General features: G+C 36.8%; 2 protein-coding genes across 2 annotated transcripts in view; one reads left to right on the top strand and one right to left on the bottom strand.

The window, feature by feature from the left end:
- Positions 1 to 7,144, bottom strand: part of LOC139937287 (uncharacterized) — a 36,074-nt gene extending 28,930 nt beyond the window's left edge. Inside the window, exons 1-2 of the mRNA XM_071932390.1 lie at positions 7,007 to 7,144; positions 2,541 to 2,589 (exon numbers count right to left, since the gene is read on the bottom strand). Of these exons, the coding sequence (XP_071788491.1) occupies positions 2,541 to 2,554 (14 nt within the window). The 5' untranslated portion in view covers positions 2,555 to 2,589; positions 7,007 to 7,144. The remainder of the gene's footprint in view (positions 1 to 2,540; positions 2,590 to 7,006) is intronic.
- Positions 7,145 to 10,107: 2,963 nt separating this feature from the next.
- On the top strand, positions 10,108 to 16,570 carry LOC139937691 (uncharacterized). Its single transcript, XM_071932961.1, has one exon. The coding sequence runs from the start codon at positions 10,251 to 10,253 to the stop codon at positions 11,208 to 11,210; it is 960 nt and encodes a 319-aa protein (XP_071789062.1). The 5' UTR covers positions 10,108 to 10,250; the 3' UTR covers positions 11,211 to 16,570.
- The last annotated feature ends 8,262 nt before the right edge of the window (positions 16,571 to 24,832 follow it).

Below are 24,832 nucleotides of genomic sequence, written 5' to 3'. Positions count from 1 at the left end.
TACGGTAAAAGAACCTTTGCTTTCAGCGCACCCACCCTTTGGAATTCTCTTCCTGCTACCCTCCATTCGCAGATAAACCTGGACCTCTTCAATTCACATCTCAAAACCCACCTGTTCACTCAATCTTTTTTGTAATATTGTATTTTTTAGTTTATATTTGTTGCTTTTTCTTTGTTTTGTAAAGCGCAATGTGAGTACTTGCAGTACTGAATTGTGCTATATAAGCATTTCTTCTTATTATTATTTTCTAGTTGTCCACAGGCCAAGCACTAGTAAAAACACCTCAGGACCAGTCAAAATGCACTCCTGCTGGCTATACTTCACTGTTGAAAATTATCTCTATTATCACAGTCACCACTAGAAAACTGTGCAGTAAAAAAAAAAAATATTTTAAAAGCTAACAATGATGAACGACAAATGTATTAACACAATGGCCACTGATACTGACCCTTTCTGACCCTTTCTGGTTTAACTAACAAAGCAATTTATGTCAAGTTCCAATTAAAAATTAAAATTGAATTCAAACCAAGTAACACCATCTCAAATCATTTCAATCACCTCAAAAAAAATCATTTCTATCCCCTCAAAAAATGCATTACAAACCCTAAATAGGAAATGATGAGGCTGAGTGAAAGTCACTGAAAAAAATAGCCCTGCATTACAAGTACTAATGGCCTCCATGTGAAGATGTGATACAAATCTCTTGTCTTGGATAAAAAACAGTCACACCATGGAGTGCATTTTTATGACGCTGGTAAATGACAGCAGTCACCTAAAACAATGTTTAGTTAAGGAGTTTGGGGGGCCATGCTATTACATAACGGAGTCCCTAGATGCACATACCAGTAATTACCATAATGATCTTACACAGTGGATGACCACTGTGTGCATGAACACAGAACATGAACCTTAAGGCCTACCCATGACCTTCAATCCTGGGCAAAAGTTTATCCATAGATGTTTGTGTATGTCTGCTGATTAGACCTCCTCTCTTATTCTCACGAAATTTGCACAGGAAAGGACATTAACCCCATAATAAAAATTAATTCAGAATTAACCAAGATTCATGTGCTGAATGACTGAGCCATAAAAAATATCAGCTGAACAGTAAGTCTTGAGATATGTCTCGCTTTCCTCATGTTAAAAGTTAATAAAAATCAGTGCATTCTCAATAGTATGAGATGTTACATTCTTCCATCCAGCTATACACCTACAGGAAGTCCAGGCTCTGTGGCTCTGTGTAATGTTCCAGTTAAATGGTCTTAATACTTGGCATGATTTATGTTTAACTCCACTTCCCAGAAGCTACAATAACAATTGAATGAGGTGACAGACACTGGCCTCCATGCTCTATTACCAAGGACCTGTATTTGCTGGTGCTCCTTGTGAAAAAGCCTGTGGTTTATTGTTCCATGGTATAAACTCAAGTATGCAGCAATAAACTTGTTTATTGATGTATCATCAGTTACATAAGCCACTACTTAGGCCTAAACCTTCAATGGTGTTACAATTGAGGATAGAATAAACAAGGTAGTGTTGTTCACCTCTATTTACTGCAATGTGAAAGGTTTGAGATCAACAGCTTACACAATCTGAAGGGTGGATTAGGCAATGTGGATTAACAGCTTGTGTCAACACAAACCTGGTTCAAGATCCTGCATCTTGGGTCAGATCTGGCAAAGTGGATCCCGGGACAAGTGTAAACTCAAGTCATGGCAATTCAATTCAAAGTTCTTTTCCGGTTTTGCTAGGAATGCCAAGGTTTTTGCTTTATGTTTTTGTACGACTGCCGTGAAAATGGGATCAGAGCTGGATTTAAAGGAATGGTGTAATTAAATGCGATAAAAATACCGAATCTCAATCCACCTTTTTGGATTGAGTGTAAACTTAGTGTGAGCTGTGTGAGTGTGACAATACTCAAGTTACTTCTGATTAGGTGAAAGTAAATAAAATAAAATTTATTTAGCTGTTAAAATTAAAGGCAAACTTTGAATAGTAAACTCCTTAGTTTTCAACAAGAACAACACACATGATACAAACAACATGTGAAAGTTTCATTTTAGACAGTCACATTTTAGAGAGGAGTTTTTCTTTTAGTTATTTTTATAAAAACAAATGTAATTGATTTAAAGGCAGTGGACACTATTGGTAATTGTCAAAGACCAGTCTTCTCACTTGGTGAATCTCAACATATGTATAAAATAACAAACCTGTGAAATCTTGAGCTTGATTGGTCGTCGGAGTTGCGAGATAACTATGAAAGAAAAAAACTACCTTGTCACACGAAGTTGTGTGCTTTCAGATGCTTGATTTCGAGACCTCAATTTCTAAACTCGAGATCTCAAAATCAAATTTGTGGTAAATTACCTCTTTCTTTAAAACTACGTCACTTTAGAGGGAACTGTTTCTCACAAGGTTTTATACTAACAACCTTTCTCCATTACTCGTTACCAAGAAAGGTTTTATGATAATAATTGTTTTGAGTAATTACCAATAGTGTCCACTGCCTTTAATCAAACTCATATTCTATTTAAACTTACCCAGAAGAATACATAACTGCTCTTGATGGGCTTCTTCTTTCAACTCAACCTGGGGAAAAAATGTGAGGCAGGTCAAAGCTTGTGTTTTTACAGCACAGAATAACCACTTGCTTTTAAGGGTCTATGTAACTTTTGTAGGACAAAAAACACAATGTCCACAGATTTACACTTAACTTACACAGTTTGAAGATAATGATAGTAGAAAGCTTCCCTGAAAATACTACGTGCTGAGGTGCTGTAGTTTTTGGGAAATGAGTAAAACAATATCATGAAAATAATTTTCGTCTCATGAGACGAAAATTATTTTAATCATTTCTAAACGGATTTTCATGACATTGTTTTACTCATTTCTCAAAAACTACAGCACCTCAGTAAGTAAGATTTGAAGGGAAGCTTTCCACTATCATTATCTCCAAACCCTGTAAGTTTAATGTAAATCTATGGACATTTTGAAAAAGTACCCAAATCCTTTAATATAAAAAAAAAAATTGCAGGCATATTACTGGACTTAAACTACTTGAGTGATTTCAATGGTAAATTTGTATTTGAAATATGTAAATATTTAGTAACCATGCAAAACTCGCTTGCACTAATTGAAAGTATTGGAGAATTTCCTTAATTGAAAGGGCTAGGTATAAGTTAACAAGGAATTTGAACAAATAAAAAAAACTTACATCTGTAACATTTTCAACACTTAAAGTTTAAAGACAGTGGACACTATTGGTAATTGTCAAAAACCAGTCTTCTCGCTTGGTGTATCTAAACATATATGCATAAAATAACAAACCTGTATAGATTTGAGCTCAATTGGTCGTCGAAGTTGCTTGGTATGAATGAAATAAGAAAAACACCCTTGTCACAAGAAGTTGTGTGCTTTCAGATGCTTGATTTCGAGACCTCAAATTCTAAACTTGAGGTCTCGAAATCAAATTCGAGGAAAATTACTTCGGTCTCAAAAACTACGTCACTTCAGAGGGAGCCGTTTCTCAAAAAGGTTTTATACCATCAACCTCTCCCCATTACTCGTAACCAAGTAAGTTTTTATGCTAACAATTACTTTGAGTAATTACCAATAGTGTCCACTGCCTTTAAACAAACTGTCTTTAAAAAGCTTTATTTTAGGGATAGAAGTTAAGAAACAATTAAACAGACATGATGACAACTTGAGCAAAATTCAAATATAAAACAATGTCAAGCCAAAAATAAAATGCCATCCAAAAGAAAACTCAAGAAATGAAAAGTAAAGCAAAAAATAAAACCTAGTATTATTGTCGTATTATAATCAAACCTCGGACTATTGGTTTAATGTGGTCTCACACATAGTTTTAACTGGTTTACTCAATACGACTCTATAGATGCACACAAAATAGTTGTTCTGACTTACTACTGTTCAAAGACTTAAACAAACTTTAACAAATTCAAATAGACTTAAACTGATACAGACCTAGAATTGGATCAGAGCTAGACTCGAAAACGATATTCAAAGCAACTTAAAATAGAAAACAGACTCTAACAGGAAGGAAACAGACTTTAAAACATACCATAAAACAGACCCCTGAACACTTTCAGCAAATGCTACTCTTGTACACTTCATCAGCATGACCATACTCAGGCTGATATCAAAGCCAAAGCTATGGCTATGTCGACCAGAACTTTCATCTCACAGGTTTATCAAAATTCACCACTGTGGTCATCAATGACTCCTAATCCTCTGTGCATTGACTTTTAAAGCTCCAACTTTTACTGGTCACTGACGCCAGAGGAGATTGGTTGATTTAAAAGTTCACAGAATATTTATACAATTAAGTTTGAATTTGATGATTACTATTGGTCAGTTCATCACTGTCTTAGACATTGGTCACTGTTCCTTCAGTGGTGCACCTTAAGATTTCTTTGCCGACAAAGGAATTTCTCCTCGTACAACTCTATTTATCTCAACTTGAACCACTACATGTAAGTTCCTTTAAAGGCCATGGCTCCGGACTAGGGGTCCTTGAGGGACACTAAATCCTTCCACTTGACCATCGGAATATAGGGCAATAGGGAAGTAGGTTTTTCCGAAAAACTCCCTTTAAACAATGAGTTTCATAGACATTTTTATAAATAGCTTGTCACTCTGTATTTCCATACATTTATGTCACCCTTATGGGAGCATTTGGAAAAAGTATCTGCAGTGGGTTTCTTGTAAAGAAATCGTAATAAATGATTAGCTGGTCTTCAGCTGGTCACTCTGCATTTATACAATATTATAAATTTATGTTACCCTTGTGGAAACATGTGGACATATTAACTTTAGGTCAGCAGTTTTTCTAGTTCATCTTTTCATTCATTCATTCATTCATTCAATGGTTGATTAAAAGTCTATTCAATTCACTGCCAGCAGCAGAATTACATGAACAGTTCTTTTTGTGGGAACCTTTTGTGAGGAATTTGGGTGAAGTTCTGCAATGAACTTTATAGATCTAGAAAACCAAAGATTTAGTAACTCTATAAAATATATTGAGGGTAAATTTCCAAACACAACCAAAACAATATCATAATATAATAGGGTTACAGTTCGCCATGGACACATGCATGTGCATTTTTAGGTAAATGATCCAATAACTGTTCCACTGAATTGGCCATGGTGGAAGGGTTGACTTAATCACTGGCCAAAAACAGGAACAATTCAAGGTTTCAAGGTTTATTTGTCTCCAAAGTAACAAATCTAATACAAGCTATTTATTAATTGTTACACAGCCGCACAAAAATTCACCCCTTCTTGATTCAACAACCGATTCCATTTAAATAGGCATAGGGGATGTTAAATTTGCATGAGTTATTTAAAGAATACAGGGGTCAAAATTAAGTGTATTTTCATGGTATTGGTAGTCAGAATTTTTTAGTAGCCGGATGAGAATTTGGAAGCCCAAATAGTCATCACAAATTGCTCACCGAAAGTATTAAATTTTACAATACCATCAGCATAGTTTTTGTATCATTTTCCCACTAGCCCGCCAGGCTATCAAACTGGAAAAATGAGTAGCCCGGCTGTTAATCTTGAAGTCCCGGGCTAGTGGGCTAGTGGCAATTTCGACCACTGGAATACTTATTGGTTTTACATTAACATGGATGTGTGCATTTAAAGCACTGTATAGGCCCTACCAATACACCGAGTACACTGCTCACACAAAAAGTCAGAAACCAGGGTCCAGGTTTTAGGAGGTACATTGTACGTTGAAATGATGTTATTTCCACCCTGAAGATTTATAGTTTGAGGAGCTTTGGGGAACAATATTCTCAGTGCTTTTGAGAACAAAATGTGGCATTTTTATTTCACCGGGGCCAGGCAGAATTCAAAAGGTCTGAATTCAGATAAAAGTCTGAAATTGCTCATCCGTGTGTCGTCGGTACCAGGCCTGTATGCTTTGTTTCTGAAAGGGCATGGGCGCAATGCATTTTTAAGTTGGTAATGGACACCATGAGGAAGTTTCTACCCTGGGAAGGGCATATTGCACCAAGACAATGACCCAGGGACATGGAGGCAATCGCCTTTGTTGCCTCCAAGATTACATGAAGTATCATTAGCAAAATATTGATTCCGGTTCTCAACGAGGGTGATTCAAACCCACTACCTTTTGCCATTCTACAGTTAGTACCAAACTACGAACTATAAAACCACCAACTTCACGGTAACATTGGAGGACCAAAGGCAGAAAGTGGTTTGTTTTGCCATGCCAGTGCCATTCTGCTGTGTAGGAGGGGTTTCCAAAATTATCTTAACCTACACTATTGTTTTAATAAATAGCCTAACATGTAAAACAAAACCTTCTCAACTTTTCACTATAAATACAGTAATTTTTGTTTTGTATGTTAGTTAGTAAATAGTTAAGTTAGCAGGTCAGGTTAGTCTCTCTGCAGCTGAGAAAGTATGGTGATTCAGCCAGCCGACCATCCTATTCCTACTACACCTCCATGCTCCGACCATGGAGGTAGAATCAGCTCCGACCAAGATAGGCCAGCTGCACTTTTGAAACTCTTTGAAAAAAATCATTGACTATACAGTAATTTTTATACAAAAAATTATAATTATAAACATTCAATTCAAACAAACAAAACAACATAACCTGCCATTTTTTAAATAAAGAGATAACTTTACAACAATACCTGAAGCCTGTGAAGGTACTTCTACGGGGCTAACTACTGACTGTATCTGTCTCAAAAATTAAAGCAAATGCCAGCAGGTTTGACTCCCCTAAATGCTCAAGTAATGCAAAACTCCGCCGTGTGGTGTCATATTGCAAATGAAAGTCAACACTTCGATTTCGAAAAAGAGTGAGTAACTAAACTATCAAAACTTTTTTAACTTCGAGGTCAAGTAAGATTGATTGGTTGATACACAAACAAATAATGACTACGTCAACTTGCTTGATATATGAGAGTGTTGGGCTTGTATCAATGCATTCATCATATTTGTGCATATTTACCTTTTAAATTCGAGGGCAAATAAAAAGAATCCACAATCTACACGTGAGAAGGACGTATCGTCAACACCATTTCCACCATATCATACACACAGCATGCCTGAGCTCACGCTACTAGCTTGAGCAGACGTCTGCAGCAGAGATGTGCGTGGTCAAAATAATAATGGTATAGTATGGTGCTATCTACTCTGTGTGTGCGCGCGCTTTCATTTTCGAGACTGCACACATCGATGCATCGTGGTCGTACATGATGTGGGACCCCGGGAGGTGGGGGGCAGGAAATAATATTGTTTTTGTCTAACAAAATAATGTCATGGGGTTTTTTCTGTTAAAGAAAACATTGGGATCCTTCAAAAGAAAATCATGAATTTTTTTTAGGATGGCATTTCTATAGAAGTTGGATTATCAACAGATCCCCAGTTGTTCTTCGAAAGTATGTAAAGTAAAGTGATTTTAAAGGAGCTATTGAGGTAGAAATTGTGTACAAACAGAAGAAGAGGGACGAAAGGTGGGGCGGACCAGGATTTTTTTTAAACCCAGAATTGTGATATTTGGTGTCAAAAGAAACGGGGCGGGGTCCATCCAGGGGTCGTCGACGTTCAATATCTTTGTCAAATCATGGAGGAAGAAATATTGCTCTAAACCCAAACCGGGAAAAGAGCGTCTGACGTCATTCTTCGAGGCTCCTTGTGGATAAAGACAGGGTCCAGTCAAATGATTGAGCTCTATCTAAAAAAATGATACTTCTTAGCTCTGTACTCGATCTCAAAGGTCTAAACAACATAAACGTTTTGTAACGATGGAGTGTATTGTTAAGAGTTTGAAATGGTTGAGCTTACACTGGATAAACAGGAAGGCAGAAGTAGATTAGTGTAGGCGAATATTATGCATATTATGTTGAGATACACCAAGTGAGAAGACTGGTCTTTGACATTTACCAATAGTGTCCATTGTCTTTAAAGGTAGTGGACACTATTGGTAATTGTCAAAGACTAGCCTTCACAGTTGGTGTATCTCAACATATGCATACAATAACAAACCTGTGAAAAGTTGATCTCAATCGGTCATCGAAGTTGAGAGATAATAATGAAATAAAAAACACCCTTGTAACAGGAAGTTGTGTGTGTTTAGATGGTTCATTTCGAGACCTCAAGTTCTAAATCTGAGGTCTTGAAATCAAATTCGTGGAAAATTACTTCTTTCTCGAAAACTACTCCACTTCAGAGGGAGCCGTTTCTCACAATGTTTTGTACCATCAACCTCTCCCATTACTCGTCACCAAGAAAGATTTTATGGCAATAATTATTTTGAGTAATTACCAATAGTGTCCACTGCCTTTAACTCTATACCGATTGAAGGCATAACTTGTTTAAAAAGTGTATTTCTTTAGGACAGTGTAATATAGAAACTGTACAGGTGTTTTTTTGGATATGTCATGGTTGTTGAGAAAATAGAGCCCGTACTCGATCTCAAAGGTCTAAACAACATAAACGTTTTGTAACGATGGAGTGTATTTTTAAGAGTTTGAAATGGTTGAGCTTACACTGGATAAACAGGAAGGCAGAAGTAGATTAGTGTAGGCTGAATATTATGCATATTATGTTGAGATACACCAAGTGAGAAGACTGGTCTTTGACATTTACCAATAGTGTCCATTGTCTTTAAAGGTAGTGGACACTATTGGTAATTGTCAAAGACTAGCCTTCACAGTTGGTGTATCTCAACATATGCATACAATAACAAACCTGTGAAAAGTTGATCTCAATCGGTCATCGAAGTTGAGAGATAATAATGAAATAAAAAACACCCTTGTAACAGGAAGTTGTGTGTGTTTAGATGGTTCATTTCGAGACCTCAAGTTCTAAATCTGAGGTCTTGAAATCAAATTCGTGGAAAATTACTTCTTTCTCGAAAACTACTCCACTTCAGAGGGAGCCGTTTCTCACAATGTTTTGTACCATCAACCTCTCCCATTACTCGTCACCAAGAAAGATTTTATGGCAATAATTATTTTGAGTAATTACCAATAGTGTCCACTGCCTTTAACTCTATACCGATTGAAGGCATAACTTGTTTAAAAAGTGTATTTCTTTAGGACAGTGTATGTAATATAGAAATTGTACAGGTGTTTTTTTGGATATGTCATGGTTGTTGAGACAATAGAGCAAGGTTTTTGAGACAACATTAATTCAGTTCAGATTTAGTTGGCTGTATCTTTACGCGATGCTCGCGACTCAAATAGAAATAGGCTCCAGCCCCAGATATCTGGTTCACATTTTTATATGAATATTCATACTAATGGGAGACTTTGGAACGCTAGGTGGCAGCAGACTTACCAGGTAAATTTCCATTGTTTACGTAGTTCTGAGCCTGCGCACATTACCGAGAACAATGGATTTTACCTGGTAAGTCTGCTGCCACCAAGCGTCCCAAAAGTCTCCTATTGCATACTACCACTACACTGCACTACCTCACTGACTGACTCCTACATGTACATAAGCAGCATGCATCGTGGCATGCAGTCAAAATACTGAAAACTCTATTACAAAAGGGGGACTAAACCTGGTTTGTCGTTGTCACGGTCACCAAATTCACATAATTGCATCTCTTTTAAAAGATTATATTAAGAAGACAAGAAGTTAATGAATAACTAGCCTTTAATTAGTGTGAAGTTTCCCCCCCATATTAGCGTTTGGGACAAGATATTTAACATTTAAGAGCGGATGAGAACACCCTACACTAGAATGGTATGGCCCAATAAAGATTCGACGGCTGTTGTGTGTAGAATATTATGGAGGATCTGCTTGAGTTTGGATTTTGTATGCAGTAACTAAACCTCAAGTGTCTTCCAATCCAACTATTTTTTTTAAACGAAAATCTAAATAATACACAGGTACTGTATATGAGCTGACATGACAGGATATCTGCGAATAAAGGAATATGCAAGACGTTGACGTAGACACCCCAGAGTGTACGTGTGTTTTGTATGCTTGTGAGATCGGATGTGTGGAACGGCGCGCGCAACCACTATGCAAATTAGCCAGTGGGGCGCTCGGCTATAAAACCCGCGGATTGCGCAAAAAAATACACACACTCAACGAGAATGATTGCTAACCAGTCGTCCATCACAGTTGTGAAATCTCTACTTAAATTTACGAACCTTTTCAGACAGAAATTACCACATTTCGCTCTGATATCACGAACATACTGTCAATTTGATACAGTGTCTGGTTGAATTTTCATTCAAATGGTTATGGAAGCTGATAAAAGGGTATCTTTCGAAGTTGAGAGCGTGGAGGGTGACGACGAAAGGACGGAAAATGAACGAAGCCCCAACGTAAGTCCCCAAAGCGAACGCAAGTGGGTCAGCAGCAAAGAGCGTAGTGCCAGTGGGGGCAGCAGCGCTGATCAACCGCGGCGTCGTGCTCGTAGCAGGCCAAACCACAGGCGGAGCAGTAGTGCGAGTGGTTCGGAAATTGGACATGTTCGACAGATGGCGCTATCCAATGTGTCTAGTAGCGGCAATGTGCAGCAAGAATCTGGGGGATCACCTCAACAATCTCATGAGAATTTGAAGAATGGAGACCAGCAACCCAAGATGGAGGATAGCCTCAGGCGAAAGCGGAGAAATAACAGAAAAAGAGCAAATCGCAAGTGGAAACCCTATGCAAGACTGACTTGGGATGAAAAGAAAGAGCTTGACGAACTTGAGAGTAAACGAGCGACCAAGAAACGAGCTAATCGACCTACGCCGTACAACACCACGCAATTCCTGATGGAGGATCATAAAGTCGACACGCCTGATCTGAGCGCAGGAGGTAACCACATTCCAATGGACTCATCGGATGAACTCTTTGACGAGAATGATGATATTCGCGATGGCGATTTTCTCGAGAGGGAGTTCTCGGCTATGTACGATGAAGTTCAGTCGGAGCGTTTGCAATCGATGTCAAAGGAGCAGTTGGTCTCGGAAGTTCTCACGCTGTCAAAGAGAGTCAACGAGCTCGAGGAAGGCCAGCAGACATCGGAAAATAAGACATCAGAAGCAGAGACAATGAACGGGCATTTAAACATGAAAGACAATCTCATCCGTGCTCGCTTGGAAAGTGTGAACGAGCTGGAACATGAAGTGCAACGTTTACGTGATGAAAACTCTTTCTTGAAAAAGGCTAATAACGACACCATAGAACTCAAAGTGTCTATTTGATTTAAGGGATTTATATAATCAATTGGGTTACATAATCTGGTTGTTCAGTTATACATTAATGTATCCTGCAAAGGTAATTTGCTTTTAGACCATCGGCACAGCACATGGGTTCCTGAGAAAAGAAATTTACTGAAATTGTACTTAAACTAAAAATGGGCATTTGATATTTTGACATTCCATTCCAGTTAAAAGTATCCTAACTTATGATGTGCTAAAACTGCTAATAATATTAACAAATTTTTGAATTATTGTGGAGATAAAGAAAACAAAAATTAAACCTATCAAACAAAGTTGTCTAAACAGTAGACAAATTATTGGGTTGTTTAAAATAAAAAAATATTGACGAGGAAAGTTGCCACCAAAATTTGGACCAAAACATTACAAAAGCATGTACATGTACTAGTTGCAATAATGCCGTCTGCAGGAGGGTTACGTTATCGCAACACATACATGTATTTGTTTCCTCCTTGCAAGTTTTGTGCCATTGTTTGAAATGAAAAATATTACAGATCGGAGCGAATTGACCTGCAAATTGAAACAAAATGCAGTGGCTGGGTACAATTTGTGTTTTTTGCTTGGTTATTTTTGTTCAATAAAATAAATTAAAAAATTTATGATGGATATTATTAATTATTTGTTTTACTTTTATTTATTTTTTTAAATTTTTTTTTTGAGGGGATAGGGGATGAACAGACGCATGTCTCTTTGTGAAACCGCCATTGATGATTTCACATGATTTATGAAGTGAATGATAGAGTTTGATTGTGAACCCCACCTGGCACTATGACAACCAAGGTTAACAGTCTTCAGATTAAATAATTAAAGTATTTTAACTACAACTAACTATAAAGTGTCTTTGTCAAAGAGGGATCAATGTTCTGGATCTAGAAAATGTTCCGTCCAGTTTCGGAGAAAAATAGTATTTTCTTTAAGCTGTTGCTAAATAATACCAACCAAAAGGGCCCAAATAAATGATATACTTTCAGTGCAAAAAAAAGTAGTGGCTAAAATGTCAGGTCACTAATTGGTATTCTGTTTAAAAAGAAACAAGTATTTTGACAATTTGAGATGCAATTTTGCAACATAAAATGTCCTGTGAAAGATTTTCACTCAATAAAAAATTGTTTTAAACGAGACCAACTTGGACTTTTGAACTTGTCCAGCACATTTTTTCCTCGCATGATTTGTTTGCAACGGTGTTTTTCACTTTGACTGGAAAAAAGGGAAGGTACCGTCAGAGACAACATTGCAAAATTCTAGCTTGACAAGGAAACAAACTTGTATTTCATCATCGGACAGGACAGTTTACGATTGTGGTTTCCAATGGTTGGGTATGTTTTTAACATGATGCATTTGTAGTTTTTTTTTAACATTGATTCATTCATCATGTATAAGTGGTGCAGTTGATAATAAAAGACAGTAAGAACAGATTTGTATTCTATAAAAAAAAAATGCCTTGAATTTTTTTATCTTTTGATACCCTCAGGGAAAAGATTTATATCTTGAAAGCATGTACTTGACTGCCATGATTCTTTGATAAAATAAGTAATGCAATATGAAAAGAAAAACTAAATTACAAAACTATACTTACTGGCTTTATTCAACTGTAACTTTGAATTGATTCATATTGAGTTGATTATGAATTTGGCCAACTGGGGTGTATCCCTTAATCTGTGGTATGAAACAATGTTGTAAATGTTGAAAAGTGCTGATTAAACACACAAAGTAACAGTATTTGCAATTCCATAAGGTGATTACAAACGAGTCTACCTACCTTTACTCAAAATTTAATTGTGGATTTAAGTTTTTGTATTGGCCTGTTTATTGATGAACTTTGACCCTGCCCACCAACTCCAAACCCCAAGGTTGGTTGGCCAAATTCGTGTTGTACATATGATCTGTTGTAAATGTACACTTTACGTATACGTACATGTAATGTTCATGTAGACACCCACCTTGTACCATGGAGGTAAAATTGTTGTACCAACAATTCCTTTTTATTTAAAACAATGAGACTATCTGAAATATTGCTATTAGGATTATCCACAACTGTTGTCAGAAAAAGAGAGTACCAAGTTTTTGCTTTCTCTGGCCTATTATTTTGTACTCAAGGCCACCCCCCCCCCCCCCCCCCCCCCGACATCCCTATTAAAACAAAACCCCAATGGTGAAGGATTTCATTTTATTGTAAAATATGCGGCCCTTCATGTACATGTAGTACACTTCAAATGTCCCAGTAGGAGATCAAACATTCTTTTGCTACTGGATGTGTATAAGACTTGTTCAGTCTTAATGCACTGTGTAGAATTGCTTGATGAACTGGTTCCTATGTAGTACCATGGAGGTAGGATTGGTAGTACACTTCAAATGTCCCAGTAGGAGATCAAACATTCTTTTGCTACTGGATGTGTATAAGACTTGTTCAGTCTTAATGCACTGTGTAGAATTGCTTGATGAACTGGTTCCTATACAGGAGTGAATAATAGGGGAATTGGGCCCCAAAATGGGATGAGCATTGCAACTTAGTGTTTGCGAAATTGTCAGAAACCTTTCATACATACACAAATTCCATGAGAAATTCCAGGGTAAATGTATTTTGTCCTTTCACACTGGAATTGCTAACCCTTGCAACCTCACGGGGAAAAGCTAGAAAATTGCAGGGTACTAAGCATTTTGGGCAGAAAATCAACAATGGGGTTCCAGGGTCACTCTCATTTGAGACCTAGCAAACAACTTTGATGACATGAATTTCTTGGCTTTTAAATTTTAGTGCCAGGAAAGTCTCTGGTCCAATTTGCATCATGAAGCGGTTAGTTCTCAACCTCAAATTTAGAATGTACCAAGAAATAAACTTGGCTTTAACACCACAAAAATAGTTTTGATTGATTCACACTTGATTGATAGATAAAATTGTTACACTTTTGACAAAAACATTGTAGATAATCCTTTGGAGATTTGTGCTTCCCAAACTTGGGATATATTGGTTACATGGCTCCATGGTTGTACCATGGTTGTACACATATGAACTTGCAATTCTTGATAAATGACATTTAACTGCCTTTTGAAAGGAAGCGATGTATATTTTGAACAGTGAGGCAGTGTATGTTTCTATACAGATTATTTTTACCAAGTGTTTTATTAAAGTGAAGAATTTTGGATATGTTTTCTATTTTTATACAAAAAAAAGGTATATTTTCTAATATAAAATAAAGGTAACAAAAGCAAAATAAAAGATTCCTATGTGGACATACTTTGAGTAAAACTCGATTTTTAAACAACCCAAAGCTTTTTTAGGTATAGCAATTGTTATAAGTACAACTTTGGTGCTAAACAAAAATCTAATACCTTGAAAGAAAATGAAAACATTTTGCTATTATCCAAAATTCTTTGCCACATGTTAAAAAGTGTTATTTTTAAACAAAAAGACCAGTTTCTATCCAGATTGCAAAATAAATTAAGTTCCCATTTGAAATATCTGTGGTTAACCAATTGTGAGAAGTGTTGCATGGAGGGAAATGAGTCTTCCACAATAAAAACAGAAAATTAAAGGGGCGACAAACACAATGTAAGTGTAAGTAGGCAAGAACTGTGATTAAAGGGTGTCCACCAAATTTTTGAGATTTAACAAATTAATGTTTACATATTTGCAAATACCTCACTTGGTATAAAGACGGTTATGTTGGAAAACTTCTCTTTAAACATTTTTGCCTGAAACAAGGAAAACCTAGTTTAAAGGACACCAGACACTAATGTATGAAATAACAAACTTGTGAAAATTTGACCTCAATCGGTCATCGACAGTTGCAAGATGATATTAAGTGAAGATAAAAAACACCCTTGTCACACCAAGTTGTGTGCTTTCAGATGATTGATTTCGAGACCTCAAATTCTAAATCTGAGGTCTCGAAATCAAATTCGTTGAATATATTTTTTTTCTTGAAAACTACGTTACTTCAGAGGGAGCCTATTCTCACAATGGTTTTTACTATCAACAGCTCCTAATTACTCGTTACCAAGTAAGGTTTTATACTAGTAATTATTTTGAGTAATTACCAATAGTGTCCACTGCCTTTCCCCAGCCAAAACATCAACAGTAGCCTCTACCCAAAGACAACTGAAATTCTAAGTTCAAACATAACTTGATTTAATAAACAATTGTTACATTTTTGTAACTTGGAAAAAAAGGTGTGTTTTGTGAACTCCTGCCCATCTTGCATGTTGTTCAAGGCCACACATAAGTTGGTGCTCTTTAAGTAGGATTTGAAACTTTGCATGGTGGAAATAAGATAAAGAAGAGTTTGCGGTAACACCATGTAATAACTATCTCTAAATGAGTGCTCTTTGTTCTGACACCCCTATGTTCCGACAACCCTATGTTCCCCAAACACCTCCTCATGATTTAATGTACACACTATAGGTTTAGGGTTATGGTTATGAAAATAGACAAGGGATATTCGAACATAGGGGTTTCGAAACTTAGGGTTGTCGGAACATAGGGGTGTAACCCAAAACATCTGCTGGATGGAAGATGGCCATGCATGATCACAGCGAGACAGCATCAGTTGGTTCAAAGATTAAAATCAGATTATTAACAATTTGTGGATTTAAATTATGCAACACCTCAAGCTGAAAGTTGAAACGAATTTTCTACCCATTTCCTGCCTTGACAGCCTTGCGTAAGCCAATCTGAAGACTTAAGATTGGCTTGCGCTAGACAGGAAATTTAGAAGCCATCGCAAGGCAGGAAATAGGCAGAAGCCATGTTAGTACTTAATAAGTGCAGAACCTTTAATCTTCTTAATAAACATCCATGAGGCTTGTGGTAATATGACCATGGAAAAAGCCTTATAACAAGATTAAAATATTCATCCTGTGTTTGGAGCAAGATGAATACAATTGATGCATCATGAAATGTCTGTCCTTAAAAATAAAATAAAATGAAAGGCCAGTGTAAAGTGCATACCAAGCTTGGCGCACATTCAAGTTCATTTGTCTTTAGATTAAAGTGTCAACATCTTTTTTTGTGTTATCTAGTGAGTGCTTTTCAGTTGAAAAAAAAAAAACACCTCGTGCTCTTGGGCATCTTACTGTCAAACAGTTTGGGCTCAAAAGGTGATGTTCGTGCCCGGTATATATTGGAAAGATTGTAATTTGTTTGAAGCATTTGTCAATAATTTGTTACACTAAATCGTTCAAAGAAATAGCTGCTTTAAATATTTTCCCAAAATATCTCTTAATTTGAAACTGTTAAGAGTGTACAGTAAGAAATGTCATCCAGTGTCCACCATCTGAATGTGAAGTTTGTACCAAGTCTGATTTGAAATTTCACATAAACATTAGAAATACAACTTTGTCATTGATTTTTGTTTACTTGTTTATTCATTGTTTTGAAGGGAAATGAGGCAAAGGTTACAGTTAAACACCTACATGTTTGTTTGGACACCGTAATAATGTACTTTCTTAATCCCAATCCTGACCCGTAACTTAAAGTAGCGTGTAGATCACGATGGGTTACAAACTAAAACATGAATTGCTGGAACATTTTATTATTATTATTACTATTATTTATTCGGCCATTTCATAAAGAACAATAACAGTACATGTAATTGCAAATAAGATTATATATAGTAAAAGGAAAAACAGAATTTAAAATATGTTGAACAGAACTATAAAGGCATAAATGCTAAATAATGGCAACTTAAGCACTGGTTGCCATTATTTAACATGTATTTTTCCATAGAACATGGAGCAATCGCCAAGTTAACAAACGGTGTATATTTTCAACATAGCTACATACCTAAATATACAACATAACTACATAACATACCCTAACCACTGCCCCCCCCCCCCCCCCCCCCCCACTCCTAAAATGTGTGATATTTTTGTCAATCCAGTGACCTCGGTACAAACTGAATGAGACTGAAGTACCATCCATTCATGTCCATTGTTGAAAACCTAGGTGTATATTGTCCTATACAACTTCACAAGGTGCTGGGCCTTGGGCTATTGATATTGGACAAGAGAAAAAAATCAATTAATTTAAGTTGATGTCAAATGTTTATCAATGGTTTTTATTTGTTTTGTCGCATTGTGTGAATGGACTGATGTTGGTACAGGGATGCAATACACATCTCTCCTCTCATTGATCAATAAGAATTTGAACAATATCCTTCTCTATTCTGACGACGTCTCCCATTCCTTTTTTTCAATTTACGATCACCATACTCCCACAAAAGCAATTAGTCTCATCAACACATCAATAATACTCCAAAATCAACTGAAATTTGTTCATGCACACAGCTTAGTTTTTCCACACAATGTAAAATTTTTGAAATATTTTGTCCATCACAAATTTTTGGGTCCCTCCATGTTAAAAAGAAAAATGTGACTCCCTATAATAAAAGACCATGAAGAGTTTTCTTTCTTTCCCATCCAACCCAGACTGAGGCTGAAATGCAAAATAGTCTGGTCCCTTGAAATGAAATAAAAATTTGAAATAACATTATCATCGTGAAAACAAGAAATCTGACAAGTATGGCCGACCCATGAGATAGACCTTTTTTGATAAGGGAAGGTAAACAGGAAGGTCAATATCGTCGCTGAACGGGTTCGAATTGAAATGATATCGTCAGACTTTACTAAACATATCAGTTGTTTTACGAACAACTATTTAAAGAATCCTAAATATTGCTACGTCCACGGTCCTGACTTAAGAAAGTACATTTTACCTCCATGATTAGACAGGAAACTAAAGGAGATTGCTGACATTTAAATCAGTGACCTTTCTAGCCAAAACCTCTCCAGCTTTTTTGTAAGTTAACCAGGAACTCAGGCCCATATCTACATAACCAACCGTCACATCATTTAGTGGTTAAACATATTAATTTAAGGCATTGAAGAAATATAATTTCTATTTTGCTTTATACTGAACTTTGCTTGGCTTAATGCAGCTTCCTCGTTCACACATTTGGTTCCTTTTTTGAGAAACCTTCCGAGTGAGAGCGTTCTCAATGCTTCAATTGTACGCGTTCAATAAGATTGTTCTATGACTATTGGCCAGAGCAATCAAAATTAAGGTTTATAGCAAATATGCTTACATGTACTAAACTCAAATTTGATATGTTGATGTGTAGTTTGTAATTGCCATTTTAGTTTAGACACAGGACTAAAGTCAAGATTTACACAGTGTACATGTACATGTACATTGTGTAGTACAGTACTGCAAGTACCCCAGCACACTATACACGCCTACAACACAGCATGCATGTTGTACAAATGCAGTAGGCCTACTGCAAATGGGCCTACAATACAATTGTACAGAGCTATGCTGTGGCCATATTGACCTATTCAAGACTGCATGAGCTAGCTTCTTTCCACCATGGATATCCCTGAATGTACAGTTCACAATTACAAATGTGCCGTCTGCTGTCTTGGCTCATGTGCTCATTTTGTTTACCCACTGTCACACACAACATTCACTCCAAAAGTTGGCAAGGGATCACACTGTTTATAATTCAAAATTCAACCCTTGAACTTGCACATGCTGGTCTGGTGCATTGTATGACTGCTCTGCAATGTTGACAAATGTATGGATTCCAAGCTATATATTATCATGAATAGAAAACCTATAGGTGTGGGCTGTTCAAAGGGGTCAGTGTTGTCAAAGAAATTCACAAAAAATAGCATCTATTGAAATTAGGAGAATTTTGTTCTCCTAAATGAGGACATGAAGCATATCGGATCGGATGTGTTTTTTTTATGGGCCATTTTTAAAGCTGGGAAACTCACACTGTTTTATGATTATGAAAACAATGTAAAACCTTAAGGAACAAACCATGGAGCTATATATAGCTCTATGGAACAAATTAATCCATTTCTCAACCAATATATATATATAGATAAACTTATACTTTTTATATAATTTCTGTTACTACAATCAATATAATTTTAGACCTTCATGAAATGGCTCTTGTCATTATCAGCATATGACTATTTCATGCGTCTTGACAAGTGTCAATCTGGTGGGATAGTCATTTCCAGTACTGTATGATTTTGCTGAGGGTAACATTTATACTGCTACTTGCAGATAGAATTTTCAACTGATCCATATGTTTGAGTAAACAATAGGTTCAGGCGATGGTAGTCACACATTCTCTATACCATGTCTCTCCCATAGGCAAATGTGTGGCATATCCATAGAGCTAGTCTATAATATGACCGGTGGCATCCAAGTTGGCTCTGAAGCAATTTTTCCTTTAACAGGTGATAACTATCGTAACAATCCTGGTTTGTGCAAAAGATAAGGGTGATATCCCGGACTGCATTATATTCAGTGACCTGCAACAAACATAACAGGACAAAAGTTGAAGAGGGTTTGCTATTAATTCAAAATCATTAAAGTGATATTCTGGTGTTTTTTTGTTGTTTTTTTTCAGAAAAACCTCAGTAATAGTAATAATACAAAATAAATACAAACCTCATTATAATAACTCAATAATCAAACTATAAAACAAAATTTGTTTAATAGTTTTAATATTTTAACAAATAAACAAACAAATAAATAAACAAACAAATACATAATTAAATAAATGCGCCTTTAAACAACCTTATGGCTCAGTGGCTGCTTATCGTCCCTAACAATAACCCTTGGGATTTGCCTCATGGTGGCAGTTACACAGCGCAGAGAGCGAAATGATATAAGCTGGTCAGTTAGGACACATGCTCTTATTTTTATGTTTGTATGCAATTTTGCCCCAAGCAAGGCTAAAAGCCACTCTTGGGGTGCAATAAGATGAAAATTACTCAGGGAATTTAGGTGAGGTAAGAATTGATTTTCCTCTTATTACGGTCTAGATTGTATGATAGCGGGAAACATACATGCACCAGGCAAGTTCCAAAGAGATCCAGTATGGTATCAAGCTGTTGGAGTGGCTCTGTGTTAGCATAGAGGAAGAGTTCCACATCTCTCAGCAGCAAAGCAAGAGTGTATGGGTGCAAAGAAACAGAAAGCCTGCATGGTATCACGCTAAACCCCTTTGGAAAAAAAACATATAAGAATCATAACTAGGTATCGATGCTGGAACGGGATAGTTTGAAAGACGACCATCAGACGTTCCCGAGATGGCGTTGGCTGAAGACAACCTCTCGCTCAACTCATTGGAATCAAAGGAGTGACAACAAATCTATAAGAATCCTGTAGGAATCCTATTTAAATCCTACAGGGTTCTATAGGCATTTCGGCTATAGATAGGTGAACATCTATCTCGATCTTGCCCCTTTAAACTGGTGTGATTCTTTCATATACACCCAGCCTAAGTCAATTAGCTCTTTTCCACATTTATCCTCATGGGAATGCAACAGAGACAACCTGTCACTATTTGTCACTGTCTGTGACATATGGCATTGACCCGATCTGGTTCTTTTTCGCTGTCATCAAAAAAAGTTCATACACAGCATGATTTTTTGAAACATGTGTGGGTCTGTTAAAACCTGCAATTTCAAAATGAAGTCAAGGGAAAAACTCTGTTTGGCTCTTTATGGAATTCAGACAGTTATTGTGCGGAATGAGAAAAAGCTGTAGGCCCTAAACAAAATCAAACCTGATGAAAAGTTAAAACCACTCCTTCATTTACAAGCAGGAGTAAAGCATTTTGTTTCCTCACACTATTTACCCTTTCCCTTTCTCTAGTTTCAAAGATTTATACTTTTACAAAACTGACAGTTAAAGAAATCAATGCGAGCAAAATAACAAAAACATTGTAGGATGTTGGTTTTAATGGCCTTTATGTATTTTTATGCATGAGTTTATGGCATGTTTCATTCATTGCTATTCTTAAAAGCATGGTATAAGTTCTTAAGAAAACTTGATCATCACCTTTAAACTATCCTATAATAGTCATTAATCACTCCCAGTGATAATAATTCAAAATTGCTACCAATATGAACTCAGTCATGGAGGAAGAATTTCAGGTAAGCTTACAGCATAGAGTAAGGATTACAGTGAGCTGCCAAAAAAACCACACCATCTCTTTTGAAAGAAGTGAAATGAAAAATGTGATTCCAAGATGGTCCCCAAGTGTGTATGTTTAGCCTACTGGTTGTCACTACAATCACATTTTACCCCAAGCTTTAGTTTCTAATTCACCCCTAGATGCAACAACAACTGGCCAGCACAAAGTTACACTTTAATCCATGAGTTAAACAATAAACACTATACTGCACCAGGACAATTGGTTCTGAGGTCACCCGATGACCCGATTCACAGGCTGTGTTTACTGGCTGGATGTCAACAAAGAATTTTATCACTGGCACATAAACTTGCACAGGTCCTTCCACTGTTTACAAGACAACAAGCAAGTGAACTGTTGGGTTAGGCCACAACACTCTGGGCCTCAGATAGCTAGCTCTATGGCCTCAGCTTATAACAACTGGGATACAATCTTACCCAGTGATTCCTCAGATAAGGATACATGTACTGTTATATTCTACCTCCATGGGAAACCATTGGGTACAATGGCACTTTACACTTACAGGAGGGAGCTTTTCAATTTATGTATGGGGATATATTGTTGACAACTATAACAATGGATAAACTTGCTTACAATGAAAGCTGGATTGAGCATCACTAGGCTATATGCTTCAAACTATTGGATGATGATAACACTGTCCATTAATTGAACCTTGAGTATGGATGAGACATGTCCTTACTCTATGGTTAAAACATGGAGGTAGAAATAGAAACTACAATTTAATTAGGTGTACCTTTATTAGAGCATAGAGCAAGGAACTGTGATTAGAGCAAAGACCTTGCTCTATATATGCTAATTTTGATGTATGTTGTTTGCTCCAGACTCATGTAAATGGATATCCCGCACAGGGAGTCAATAATTGTGGAGGGGTGTAGGAGCAAAGAGCAAGACCTTGCTCTATGCTGTGAGGATGCATGAGAGTCTTTTCATTTGAATTGGTTTTGTTTATTGCTTGTTTATTTGTATATTTATTTAGTTGTTTTAGGGGAGGGGTATATATGTTGTTGCAGTAGCTGTTGTTTGTTTATTTGTTTGTTTATTTACTTTTTTTCTGGTTTTGGGATTTTTTAGTATTATTATTATTATTATTATTTTTTTTTTTTTTTTTTTGGGGGGGGTGGCTCATTTGGTATGTATCTGGATCCTACATGTATTTGTACATTGCCTCGCATGTTGCAATAATTTCTCAAGTACCAGAAGGGAAAGGAAAGGAAGGACAACCGATACAAAATTAGAAGAGACTAGTTCAAGTCTACTTCAGGAAGCTGATCACATCACAGAGAGGAAATCTGTATGTACATTCTCAATGGGGGCATTTCCTAGCCTGGCTGTTTGGCCAGTCATTGTACTGCCTCATGAGAGCATGTGGCATTCAACCTCAAATGCTAGAATCAATACCAGCATGGTGTGTATCGACCTTGCCATATTGTTATTTTCATGGCTGCGAGAAGATTAAACATGTTTGTTGGTAGACTGAAAAAAGGGGGAATATGTACGCTTTTGCCTCAACAAATAGGCCTATTGGCCCTATCCATTGTGAGACCATGGAGCTATTCTGTAGGAATAGCAGCCATAAAATCGTAGTACAGTGAGATGGTAAGCTCAGCAAAATATAGGTACCTGCATGGTGCAATGTGGCTGATAAGCATTACTTATAAGTCAAATATTCATTGTGTATAATCACAATTATGCAAGATGTAGTCCGATCGACATGACTTGACACAGGCTGGTCTATAAGTTAGTTTTATTTATTATTTTATTTATTTAAGCCCACATTTATCATTTCATTGCATAATTATAGACTGTTTGAATAATAATAGACCACTCCCACTGTAATAACACTTCAGGGGGAATAACAATGAAAACAATTCAACTGGCCAAGTCAATACAATAGGTTGTCTTAAAACCCTAATTTGGCCCATAGCTTCACACCCCGTTGGAGCTAATGCTTTTGATCTACTACAATAAAACAACTCAGGCAAGGATGTCAACTAGTATTAATATTGGAGGGTAAGACTTTCGGGGACTAAGCTTTGGTGTTTTTCCTGATCAGAAGAGTATAGGTTCAAGCTCTGGCATTGGTTTTCTAGAACAAGATACCAAGATTACCAAAATTGATTTGTCCTTCAGGGGGGACAATATAGCTGTAGGTTCCTTGTACTCAGCAGGTTCATGATATTTCTCTCAGCCCATGTTTAGGTACTCGTAAACTAATATCCTGGAAGAGTAGGGGACAAAAAGTAACCCCTACTGTAGGGGTTGCTGTAGGGGTTGCTTTTGTTTACAGCTCTAGGTTTCCAAAGGTATGCCACCAACTGTGATTAAAGGGAGTGGACACTATTGGTATTATTACTCAAAATAATTTTTAGTATAAAACCTTTCTTGGTGACGAGTAATGGGGAGAGGTTGATGGTATAAAACATTGTGAGAAACGGCTCCCTCTGAAGAGAAAGAAGTAATTTTCCACCAGTTTTATTTCGAGATGTCAGATTTAGAACTTGAGGTCTCGAAATCAACCATCTAAACGCACACAACTTCGTGTGACAAGGGTGTTTTTTTCTTCCATTATTATCTCGCAAGTTCGATGACTGATTGAGCTCAAATTTTCACAGGTTTGTTATTTTATGCTTATGTTGAGATACACCAACTGTAAAGGTCTTTGACAATTACCAATAGTGTCCACTGCCTTTAAAGTCCACCTTATGAGGAATCCTTGGTTTCATTTGCAGGTACCATTATTTCTTTTAAAAGATATAGTGAGCTACCACCAGCAGCTGTACATTATAGCCACTTTTGCTATTAAAAAACTGGCAATCTATACAAGCTTTTGAAGGCTTCCCATCCCCCAAACCAATATAGGGATGCTACCTACATGTCTGTCTGGTGACATGGCGTTATACTAGTCATGAGTCATCACTGCTTGTGCGGAGGCTAAGCTTTAACCTTTGAACCAATCTGTAATTACCCTTCAGCTCCATCCAGGGGCCCCCACATTGACCTTCAGTATCATCTTTAATTGAAGCCTACAATAATTCAATCTAAGCTTATGTTTTAAGAGTCAAGATTTTCAGACGTACATCCGACTGTTCATTCTCAAACACAGAAATTATCCCTTTCTGGAACAGCAACGCAAGCCCATAATGGTTTTGCCCATAGAGTTGCATATAAATAGCCCCTGCTCTCTGCGTCTACAACACACACATTCTCCATTTGCATAATGTCATGTGGCCCGGGGCCAATATTTTCCTGTTAGTTTTGATCAGGCTAACCCTCAGCGGGTGTCAATTTGCATACATTCTATAAATAAATCAGCATTAGGAAGTATCCACTATCCATATGTGATAAAGGAGCCTATATCAGAACAGGGATTACCAGAGCACCATGCCATATTAATGGGGCCGTTGTTAAACATATAACAGCTCTGTGTAAAATTACTTTAAAAGCAATGGTGCATGCCTGTTATAAATAACTGGAAGGGGTGGGGTGGGGAGCAGAGATTGGCAGAAAGGAAAGCATTTCAAAAGTGAATACATTTCAATCCAATCCTCTTATTTTTTTAAGAAAAAGACAAGTTTTAGATTCCTTGCATGGCAT

The sequence above is a fragment of the Asterias amurensis genome, chromosome 5, assembly GCF_032118995.1.
Source record: "Asterias amurensis chromosome 5, ASM3211899v1".
NCBI classification, from domain to species: Eukaryota; Metazoa; Echinodermata; class Asteroidea; order Forcipulatida; family Asteriidae; genus Asterias; species Asterias amurensis.
This window is presented reverse-complemented; position numbering and strand designations above follow the sequence as displayed.